The sequence below is a fragment of the Anoplopoma fimbria genome, chromosome 20, assembly GCF_027596085.1.
Source record: "Anoplopoma fimbria isolate UVic2021 breed Golden Eagle Sablefish chromosome 20, Afim_UVic_2022, whole genome shotgun sequence".
Classification (NCBI taxonomy): domain Eukaryota; kingdom Metazoa; phylum Chordata; class Actinopteri; order Perciformes; family Anoplopomatidae; genus Anoplopoma; species Anoplopoma fimbria.
The window spans coordinates 15,914,874-15,926,912 of record NC_072468.1 but is presented as its reverse complement, the minus strand read 5'-3'; the positions used below and the strand labels follow the sequence as shown (position 1 = coordinate 15,926,912).

The 12,039-nt window shown below is 40.1% G+C and overlaps 1 protein-coding gene across 2 annotated transcripts; it reads right to left on the bottom strand.

Moving 5' to 3' along the window:
- Window positions 1-2,229: 2,229 nt before the first annotated feature.
- On the bottom strand, window positions 2,230-9,172 carry flad1 (flavin adenine dinucleotide synthetase 1). 2 transcript variants are annotated; one of them, XM_054621782.1, is made up of 11 exons: window positions 8,785-9,172; window positions 7,513-7,620; window positions 6,899-7,067; window positions 6,014-6,391; window positions 5,419-5,532; window positions 5,068-5,335; window positions 4,622-4,769; window positions 4,190-4,288; window positions 3,805-3,994; window positions 2,708-2,781; window positions 2,230-2,601 (listed from the first exon to the last, which is right to left on the bottom strand). In XM_054621782.1, exons 2-11 carry the CDS (start codon window positions 7,518-7,520, stop codon window positions 2,466-2,468), a joined length of 1,584 nt encoding a protein of 527 aa, XP_054477757.1. In that variant the 5' UTR covers window positions 7,521-7,620; window positions 8,785-9,172; the 3' UTR covers window positions 2,230-2,465. The 2 variants fall into 2 exon arrangements, with proteins under 2 accessions (XP_054477757.1, XP_054477758.1); XM_054621783.1 differs by lacking the exon at window positions 8,785-9,172 and adding an exon at window positions 8,627-8,716.
- Between the last annotated feature and the right edge of the window lie 2,867 nt (window positions 9,173-12,039).

Genomic DNA, 12,039 nt, shown 5'->3' with positions numbered 1-12,039 from the left:
TACCATAATGTAAAAATAATATGTGTGTTTTATGAGATAATCATGTGTTTTTTCATGTAAAAGTTTGAAACTGAAACTGAAGTAACTCATAACTATAGCTGCCAGAAATGTGTAGTGGACTAAAAAGTATATTGTCTCCCTCCTATGCTTAGCTCTTATATAGACCAGGATTGATTGGCTAACGGTTTTAGAACATATTTTTTTTAAATCATTAAATATTTACAAATATAGAAGAAACTGTAATTAATTAACATAAGCACTGCATACCCCCGCATTTATTTAATAACTTTTTTATGTCATATGCACGGATCCCACAGTGCATTGTTATGTTGAATGCATGTTTAGTATAGTCTAATGAGGTAAGTGGTTTATGCACATTTTATCTTAAACATAATGTTTTATGCTTGAAATTGAAGGACAAATTTAAGAAAGAATAGCAATTGTAGGGTTAGTTGAAAATGAATTCAGAATTTGAACCGACATCAATTCCTCAAAGGAAATTATTGGGCATGTGCAACATATTCAGTAGATGCTCAGCCGTTGACCGAGACACCGTTAGCCTTTCAGTGTACCGAGTGACTGTCAATTAGGTCAGGAACAATCTATTGTCAATACATTACGTTTTACATTAATGTTTAATTACCCATTTGCTTTTTTACTGTTCTCTTTTGGTTTGTTTGGGAGTGCATGTGGCATAGCTAGCCAGCAAAGGTTAACTAGCTAGTTAGCTAACGTTAGCTGACGATAACCAGATTGTCATTTAAAGTTGGCCTCCTCCGGGTTTTTTCTTCATTGAATGCATAGATTGAATGTTGTTTGAGATTCACCCTAGTGATTTATCTAACCACCTATGGGTCTAATTTTCGTGCATTTATTTATAATTTGGTCATAACTTGCGATATGATGTCCGCTTCTGCGCGCCTGCGACTTCTCTCAAAATCGACTGCAAGATATACAATTGTTTATGTAATTAATAATGTAAAATAATTGACTATTTTTCAGTGTTAATTATTCAATGTCTAATAGAGGTAGATTAAATTGCTAAACTGAACCCTGGTGAAATGAAGCTTAGTAGACTTCTAAATGAATATAATAGACGTTAATTGTTCATCTGATAAACGTCTAAGTAGTCATTGCAAACAAGATGTCCACTAAAGTTTAGCTTGTCCGACTTGAAAAACCTTAATTTAACCTCTACAGACATAAAAAGTACATAATGAGTAGAGCAACCTATTAGAGGTTGGTATATCAATAAAATTGCATTAATATTCCACCATTTACTTACCTATAACCTGCAGGTAGTACAAAGTTTGTTGACACACATGGAGCCCATCTCAGGAAGACTACAGGAGGAACATGTTCTGCCACACACATATTCCAGACAATGTCCCGGTGTGTGTGTGTGTGTGTGTGGTTCTTTTTCTTCACCACCAGAACACACACCATTACATTTCTGCTGCGATTATGAAGCCTCTGCTCATTGCCTCTTTTATTACTGTTATTATTAATAAATCAAGCAAGCCGTGAAGCCCGGACAGATAAGTTGGGGGGTATTGGGTGGTGGTGGGGGGTATTGGGTGGGTGTCTGGCGGTGGTAATTGCTGGTGTAACAGTGTGTGCTACCCCGCGGTGGCCTCGTAAGCGACCCGCTTTATTAGATCGGCCGGTATCGATCCTCGCTGCGCGGCGTTGACTAATCTCCAGGCGGGGAGAGAGAGAGAGAGAGGGGGGGGGGGATCGATGAGCCTGGATTCAATCATGTCTGGAAACAGAGAAGGTAATTCATTGTAATCACGTGTGCAAGATGGTGTGTAAAAAAAAAAAAAAAAGTGAGAACAACGCCCCCTTGAGGTCCGCAAAGAGAACTGCACCATCAGGGTGGAGGTTTTTCCCGGTGAAGAGATGCTCCGTTAAATATGAATCAGGTCTGCAAATATGGAGACTCAGTGAGACACAGATGAGTCAATATGAGTCCGTCGGTTGACCTTCACTAGTCCGTCCATGCTGCTGCACGCTGAGGCTCTAAAACCGGTTTGTCTCACCTTGACAGAAAACCTTTTTTCACATTATTCACTAATACATTTTGATAGAGGTCTTTGTTTGTATTGGATTTAGAAATAAGACAAATAGATTCGTGAATAAGATGAATCAAAAGCACTATCTTTCACCCTGCATGCAGCCATCTGGATGCGAGACTGTAAAATAGTAACAACAATGGATACAGGCGACACATATTCATGTTTTATTCACAAGAACAGAGAGCCTCTACTTCAGCTGAAACTCACATGTATAAACAAATAGAACACTCTCGCACACAGACGTCCTTTACAATCTCATTCTGCAGATATTCGGCAAATATTCACATGACGACTTGATTAAAAAAGGGCCATGTTTCATTTGTGCAGGGGGGGGTTGAAAACCAGGCTCCATCAGCAACAGGTGACACGGGGAGAAGTGAGGCTACATCAGGCACGGGAGTTTCGCTCCTCTTCTTCGTTCTCCAGGAGGTAGGCCGCCTTGTACCGCTTCACCCCCCTCTCGTCCACCACCTGGAGGGAAGCGTTTCGACAGGTGTTGTCCATACTGCCAAGTGAAGTGTACCTGCAGGTTGACAGAGACGTTTAAAACCAAGAACTCTGCACTTCAGCTGTGATGTTGTGAATGATTGAGGATAAAGAAAGTGTTAAAAGATTGAATGTAGTCTTACCCTTTATCATAGAGAATACAGTAGGGCACATATAGCGTCCTCAGGAACGACCAGATGTCATGATACGTCCAGTCCTGTTGCAAGACATCATATTTTATTGTTTCGTGATTGATTCATAATTCTAATTCAAATGAGGATCTCTTTGAGATGCACTACTGTGAAAAAGGGCAACATTAATAACCGTGAGATTAACTGGTGTGCTTCTCCTGTATGCATCATTTGTACTATTGTGGCTGTCACAGCATGACCGTTAACAGCCATTCCAAAAGTATTTGCCATTTCTAAAATCCATTAGAAAAATCCAAAATAAACCACTAAAATAAATCTATTAACAGTAACAGCTCAGTAAACTTGAGCTGATGAAAGAACCACAACATCAGATGTTGCTGCCCTGATAAGATGGACTCATATGGTGTCATAAAAAACCTGCACACTGTATTTCAATCCTGCAATAACTTCTATTATTATAAACTTTTGTGGTTAAATATTTGTAGAGAATGTGTCACAGAGGGGTTGACTCACATCACCAATTTGTTTTGGGGTTATATTGGATAGCTTAAAATTGTACAGGTGTACTGAGTACTTGTGTGTGTGTGTGTGTGTGTGTGTGTGTGTGTGTGTGTGTGTGTGTGTGTGTGTGTGTGTGTGTGTGAGAGAGAGAGGGGGGCAAAATATTCATTTATTTTACAGCCATTACTGCAGGGCTGTTGAATTGCATTAAACTGTGCAGGTGCTCTGTTATTTTGTTCACACCCTGTAGATCTGCACTCTGAAACTTCAGTCAAGATGACAAATAACATTAAGTGTAACAAGGGGAAATTGCCTGGCTGGAGCAGTGAAAAACAGATTTGTATTACCAGTCAAAAAGCAGTTTTTCCTCAAGCACTATATATACTTTACAAATGTGGGGACACTGAAGATTGCTGGTGTTTTATTTTTAAGGTCGCATGTATTTTTCACTTATAAGAACTGGTTAATTGTTTTTAGGTGGATTCTCTTAGACCCTCTTACATGATATGACAAAGATCAGAAAAATACAATAGGGGAGAAATACAAAGACTTCATGAAACAGTTCATCTATGTCATTTGTGTTTTACCAGTAATGGGTTGACTCTCATGTAGTTGGGCCAGCCGGGGTCAGTGGGACACATGGCTGCGAGTGTGATCGAGTAGGGGTCACTCCTCCTGGTTCCCATAAGGACCGCTTTCAGCTCCGGCCTCCTCTCCTGCACCTCGTTCAGCGCCTGCCGTATACTGCCCTCCACGGAGAATATCTCCAAGTCATATCTACGGGAGACACAACCCCATTTAATGAGTGGTTGGACACTTTTTTGACAAGAGAACCTTAATGCTATTTGGAAAAGTCACAGCTGCTGCCAGCTGTAACGTAATGACTTGAATTAAAAATACATAAATCTGGAAAAAGCAATCAGCTGAAATGTGTTTATTTTGAGTAGGCATTATAGTAAACTGCTGGCTCACCTTTTTATCGTGTCCTGAAGGAATCTCTCCATTTCTGGGAATGGGGAGACAATACGGATATACAGGGCTTTCATTTTGTCTTTACCCTCTGGATATCGTCTGAGTGACAGGAGAGAACTGGGTCATTTTTTTAAAAAAGATAAGAGGGACACAGAAATTGTTAGATGTTTACCATTATCACTATCTCCAACTATCTGTCCGATACAGGTCAAAAAATCTCCAAACATTAGTCCGTCTCTGTCCAGGGGCTGCTCACTTTCTTCTTCTTCTTCTACTTTTTACAGTGATGCCCCGCCGTGCAGTAGTGGTATCATTATGTATTTAATCTGACTCTCTTTCCTCTTTCCTCCCAGTTCATTGTTTTCATCCCGTTTAATTCATCCCTTCCCCTAAACGTTCTACTTGTCACCCCGCCCTCTCCCCTCCTGTTACCGTTTCAGTGCTGCGTAGTAGAGATGGAGCAGCGCCGTGCAGTCTTTGCCTCCGTTGAAGCCGATGCAGACTTCCTCTGTGGAATACTGATCCAGTGCAGCCTCTATCGTTTTCAGCGAAGACATAACTTTATCACCCAACGGTGAGCCTGCGGGGCATGAAACCAACAGCAAGCGGATGTTTTAGGGTGAATATAGACAGTTATCATATAAATAATCCCTCACTCTTATGTAAAATTCAGAGAACAACATCTTGATTCCATTCTCTGGTCAGTCTCATGCCAGTTGTATTCTTTCTTTATAACTCACTATGATTTTACGATAATTACTTTAATCTTTTTGCTTCCTTTATTGGTCCCAATGCCTGTGTAAAGATTCTCTGCAATAATCACTTTTATATTAAGTTGACTTAGTTTAGCCATCACCCTCTGCCCCCCCCCCCCTCACCGCTGTTGGCCAGTGTGTACACCTCAGCAGTGGCGATGGAAACCGGGTCAGTCACCAAGGGCACCACGCTTCCCTTAGGCAGCTCATCCAGCAGCTGGGCCCGGGCTTTGTCCACCTCCTCCTGGCTATCCGAGTCCAGGACCAGCCGGACTCTGTGATAGTTGCTCAACCAGTCTGGGTAGGAGCCCAGGGCCACCTTCCGACCCCAACCAGCCTGCAGTTTGGTCAGCACAGGGGCGATCTCTGCTTCATCTGCATCCACAAACACCTAAGGCAAAGATACTGGGTTATAAAAAAAACAACTCTGTATTCAAGTGGATTTGTAAATGATGGGTATGGTCACGGTGTTACCTCACGGGTGTGAAAAGTGGTCCCTGAACCAGCAAAGAGGTGCTCCAGCCCATTGAAGGCCCTCTCCATCAGAGACGGGATCCCAGGAAAGATATACACGTTACGCACACTGACCTGGGAGAAGATTGTGGACACGTCATCTACTGAAAGAATATATATATAAATATATATTGACCTGCCAGTCTGTGTTTAGTAGAGTTTGAATTTCAGCAAACTGCAACACAAATACTTGCAGGCATTTATTCCTTCCACTGCCGTTTTCCGCAAATGTTCACAGTCATTTTTGACCACTTTTCACTCCTGCGGTCTCTGCTAAGCAGTTGATGTTGCTATCTGTCTTCCAAAATAACCCCAGAACAGGATGTAACAGAGAGAGCTTTATGTGACTGAGTCCTGAGAGATGTGTCAGCTAAACAAATGTTTTCCCCTTTAAAGCCTTCTGAAAAGGAAAAGAGACATCGGTTCTAACAAAAAGGATGCAGGCAGTCAGTAGGTGGAAGGTACTGATCATTTACATCTACTTTATTCTGTTTATTAACGATTGTAGCTTGTTGAAAGAACGAAGCATACCCTCCTCCATGCTGCCTTCACTCACCAGTGGGTAGCGGAGCGGCTGTCCAGTCTGAGAGTCAGTTCCATAGTTGAGATTGGCCGAGCGAGGCACCATGGCCAGCTTCATAGCAGCACTGTCCTTATCCGCCACCCCGAAAAATTCCTCAACCAACCGGGAAAGCTCAGGGTGGGGGTATAACTCCTCTTGGAATGCCATGGCAATGCTCTCAAAGGTGACGTCGTCATGGGTGGGGCCTATGCCGCCTGAGGTGATGAGGTGTGTATACTGAGGGGAAAGGAGGGCCACCTCTTTGGCGATGACCTCCTGGACGTCGGGTATGACCGATATGCGCTGAACAGACACTCCAAGTTTTCTTAGTGCTCGTGTCAGGAAGGCACTGTTTGTGTCCAGCGTGTGACCCTGGGCGACAAAAGACCAGAAGAAACATTCAGTCACAGTTAGTCTCAACCCAGTGTTTCCACTCTCACTTGAACATCACATTCAAAGCCTTAACAATGAGTCCAAGGTCTTTATTGATGAAATTCAATGACTCACAGTGAGCATGTTCTGAGACATTATATTGGACAAACTCAAAGCCTTCCTGTTTAAATAATGATCGTGTCAAGTAAAAAAATAGTGGTGAGCTTTTTTGTTTGAAGACCAGACTGCCACATCACATAACCATCACAAGGTTTTCCTTCGGATATACAATGTGGATCCTTGACTGCATAGCGGCGCAGAGAGCTGAGGCATACTGATGCATTAGGGTGTCATGTTAGAATGTATAATCATGCAAGTGCACAGATTCATTAGAAAAAATAGTGAGAGTTTGTTTAGATTTTCTCAAGTCCACAGATGTTCAAGGATTCTCCGTTGGATACTGTCAATCATACAAATACAGCGTAGTGGTACAAACAAGTATATCACCTTGAGTATCTCATCTCCGATGATGAGAATGGCTGCAGTGGGAGCATCCCCGTTGGCTGCAGAGTACTGACTAAATGCCTGGTTGTTTGTGAACATGGTTGCTTTAGAGAGTTGAGCAGTCAGGTTCCTCACACGCAACACTGCTCTGCTCAGATTGGGAAAAGCAAGGCTAGAAAACAAAGAAAAATGACTTAATCTTTATTAAGCATTTGCTCTTTATGCATGTACAGTACCAGTCAAAAGTTAGAAGAATCTAAAATATAAAACATATTCTGGTTTGTTGAGCATTTGCTTGTTTACCAAATAATTCCATATGTGTTCCTTCATAGTTTGAATGTCTTCAATATTAATCTACAATGTAGAAAAAAATAAAAATAAAGAAAAACCATTGAATGAGAACGTGTGTCCAAACTTTTGACTGGTACTGTATGTTTTATTAACTGTGCTCTCCGAACAAAACCATACATTTCCCTGGTCAATAGCAACTCTATTTTGACATACAGTAAAATGCAATACATCTTCAATTTTCTTTATTAGTGCATTCTAAAAAAACTACTTTTTTGTTTGCTTTTGTGATGACTCATACTAAAAGTAAAGTTAATTTGGAATCTTACGTCAACATGAAGCATCCCAAATCGTTTCAGTACAGTTCAGGCCTTCTTCTCCTTTATGACTCGTCTCCTACCAGGGAGTATCTTGGAAGAGACATGTGAAGGAGCACACTAGAGAAAGAAAAGAAGAAGAAAATTTGAAGAAACCGTGAGCATTTTAAGATTTCAGCAGCACAGAAAATGACTTCCTGTTAGCTGTCTCTTAACATATGTCAATAGACTGAATAACTGATGAGTTGCATTTAAGATAAGCACTAAGGATTAATATTATAATAAATGTGTCGCTGTTAAAAAGGTATTCAAATTCTACTTAATGAGTCTGTTAACTGCACTTTAAATAGTATATACAGTACCAGTCAAAAGTTTGGACACACCTTCTCATTCAATGGTTTTTCTTTATTTTTATTTTTTTCTACATTGTAGATTAATATTGAAAACATCCAAACTATGAAGGAACACATATGGAATTATGTGGTAAACAAACAAATGCTCAACAAACCAGAATATGTTTTATATTTTAGATTCTTCAAAGTAGTTGAATGAGAAGGTGTGTCCAAACTTTTGACTGGTACTGTAGTTAGACCACAATGCCCACATATGCATCGATGACACTGATACTGATACACCTTTAAACTGGATAGTGAAGCTGTAAACTGATGACATTGCAAGTTCGGTGTGTTTATAAGTTGTCTGAAGCAGATGTGATGGATTTACAAATAATGTGAAGACAAAATTTGCTGGCATGGAAATGCAGTGAAAACTTGCAAAGATAAATAGGTAACTGAGAAAGCTGGATCAAGGATCAAAGATGTTTAATGGTCAGCAGAGTTCAGCAGTCACATATGGTAACGTTGACATTGCATACACATCCCATACCGGTAGTTACATGTATCCGTCTGTGTGTTGACGTTGTCTGCACTCTGTGTGAAGGACTTATAGGAGCACACTGTTAATCTTCACTTAACTGCACATCCTATTGCATGACAAAGTAGTGCACATTCATAAAAAAAAAAACTACCACAAACTATGGGTTATTGTGTATCACAGCGTGACGTAACGCTATCTACGTCCATGACCAATCTTAGAAAGTGTCCTCGCTATCGTTATGTTACTTAACCTATTGTTGGTGTCACGAGCTTCAAGCAAGCACACACGTTAGCCCTCAAGTATTACATTCCGTCTTTACATCCGGGTTCTCTCCACTGCCACATAAACTGTGAAGAAAAACACAATATATTGTTTGTATAATTTGGCAACCAAACTGAGTGAACTTACTCCGGAGACGCATATGACCTCGTTGCGTGTCTCGTTAGCGGGTACGCGCATAGAGGGTGCACGTCACTCAAAGCGGGTTCGTTCGCCGTCCAATCAGGAACAAGAAAGAGTTTTTTGGAGAGGTCCGACAGCCAATCAGGTTTACGGAATTCTGTCTCGACGGTCAGCCTTTATGAACACGGAAGTAACTGAAATATCCTGATGATCCTGTTGTGCTAAATTGAATAAGTACGATGCGGAGCAGCTAACGAGTAGTTGGCTGATCAGAGCGGTACCGACAACGCCTCCATCTGCAAGTTTGCACTTTGCACCATCTCCACCATGGATGAGGAATAGCCTGGGAGTGACAGCAGACAGGACCTCATCGTCTTCTTCTCTGCTGCACAAATAAATCATAAACAACTCGTCTGCCTCTGCTGGCTGGAGGAGCTGATATCCGATCACTGTACCTCCTCCACCACATGTTGTTAGCGCTCTTGTCTAGAGGTGGCGCATGTTTGCATATTTAGAGCAGCGAGTCCACCTCCTCAGCTCTACATCTATTGAATTGCTTTTGGCTTGAGAAAACATATGTGGTTTAATTTATATTTTATGTAAAGAATTAAAAAAAGGAATACATCCATACATGCATTCATGCCAATATAATATTTTTAACTTTCAGAACATTTAGATGTTGTATATACAGTACCAGTCAAAAGTTTGGACACACCTTCTCATTCAATGGTTTTTCTTTCTTTTTTTTCTTTTTTTTTTCTACATTGTAGATTAATATTGAAGACATCCAAACTGTGAAGGAACACATATGGAATCATGTGGTAAACAAACAAATGCTCAACAAACCAGAATATGTTTTATATTTTAGATTCTTCAAAGTAGTTGAATGAGAAGGTGTGTCCAAACTTTTGACTGGTACTGTATTTCCATGGTATTTAACCATGTAGTTATTATTATTATTATTACCATTTTTCAAAAGTTGCAGATACGGTAAGTCTGCCTTTAAAAGTATATGGTCCCTTTTCTGATAGGAATAGAAAAAAGAAAAAGAAAGATAGAATTGCATGATGAAACGTACTCATGATAAGTCAAAATAATGAAATAATAAGTCAGAATTAAGACAAAATTCTGATATAAATGTAAATTATGATATATGTCAATATATAGACCTATATTACAATTTACAATAACAATTTTAAACAATTACATATAATATGTTATTGTCAGATTACATATTACATACAGATATAATAAAATATGTAATTGTTTTAGGGAGGCTTATCTCACAGATCATGTATATTAAAAAGCAAAAGCAAAGGTGCGACTAATGACGTTAACAATAGCTCTGTCTATTCAGGTGTCCCAGTAAGCCGTAACAGTGTGACAGTGAGCCAACATGTAGACTACAATACCAGGATCCCGAAACTGGAGCAGCTAAAAGGGATTCAGCCATCATTTATTTTATCATTAAATCACCTGTGCTTTTCTTACTCTGACATGTCAAATGTTTTCTGTGACAGAGGGCCTATTATGCATACGTAGAGATCTATCCTGGGTGCATGTGAGCTGGTCAGCAGGAGCTTCTGGGATTAAGTCAAATGCCTTGCTCATGAACATGTTTACCTTTTGGTAATTTTACTGCTGATAGCTTTATCAGAGTCATTTTGAAAATGTTTGGAAATCAAAACCACATCAAAACTGTGCCTAAGGCATGAGGAGACTAAGGAACTAGTGGCCGATACAAGCAAGCTTTGTTTGAAACATAGATGGACAAAACAGTTCAATTATTAATTTTGTCCAACCCATTTATAACAGTGAGGGAAGGTAATTAACTTTATGATGCAATAGCATCACAAACTACATCCCACATCAAACAGTTAAATCAACAACTCTCTAAAATGCATGGATGATTTATTGCAGAACCGTTATATTAAACTGAATTAGTTTTAGCTACATGTACCTAAAAGAAACTGGCAACTGATTGTATATGTCAAGTATTTTAAAATATACAGTACCAGTCAAAAGTTTGGACACACCTTCTCATTCAATGGTTTTTCTTTATTTTTATTTTTATTTTTTTCTACATTGTAGATTAATATTGAAGACATCCAAACTATGAAGGAACACATATGGAATGATGTGGTAAACAAACAAATGCTCAACAAACCAGAATATGTTTTATATTTAAGATTCTTCAAAGTAGTTGAATGAGAAGGTGTGTCCAAACTTTTGGAAACGTAAGCAGGCCTTCCACATTCGCACAATGAAATGAATACTACAGGGCTGTTGTTATTGATAAACAAATATGGCTGATGATGGCAATACAGTGAATTCTATTTTGTATTAATACAGGCAACTGGAATCTTGTGGTAATTTACGGTCGAAAACGAAACTTGTGGTATTTATTTAAGGTAAACTTGCGTGTGTTAATGCTTTTTGGGCCCACGATCTGGGGGTTTCTACTTTTGCGCAATACACACTGAATGGGCCAGGTGCGTAACAGCCACACACACACACACACACACACACACACAGAAGATCTGCGGCCAGATGACGTTGCCATTTGTTCGCGGAAGTGGCTTCTGTCGTGACCGTGGAGAGGGGGGAGGCAGGGGGAGGAGGAAGGGAAGGAAAGAGAGAGAGAGAGAGAGAGAGAGAGGGAGGAGAAAAGCAGAAGTTTAGACTAATCTCTCATGAAGTTAATCAAAACTGCGAGGCGCCCGGCGGACAAAACCATCGACCTTTTGTCCCGATAGATGAAAAAATAGGGCCGAAGTTTGGAGCAGCAACTGGTCAGCTCGAGAGGAAAAAAAGGGAGGAAGAGAGCTGGTAAGTTGCTCGTTAAAAAAAAAGTTGACCACACTTTGTTGGAGCGTGGTTTTGTGATCTGTTGCGTCAGTGTACCGGAGTTATTGTACATATCAGAAGTTTGAGGAAATAGTTCGCTTTCCTTTATGGTGGCCTGCAGGGAAGCATTGTTCTGCTTCGTGTAATGTGGATACTAAGACGGCACGGTGAAGTGAAGCATGTCAGGTTACTGTAGAAAAGAAGAAGAAAAAAAAAAAGTATTGCTCATGTCTCAACACACTTCAGCATAAATGTTGAACTTTTGTTTGTCAGACGAGTTTTCAGGTTTTGTCATTTGAGCTTGAAGTCTCAGTAGCTGCCAGTAGAAACAGCAGCAGCACAGTCACTGATGCATAATTATTAGTTATAGTTTAAAATAAGCAAATGATGACAAGTCAACTGAGCGGCCTCGAG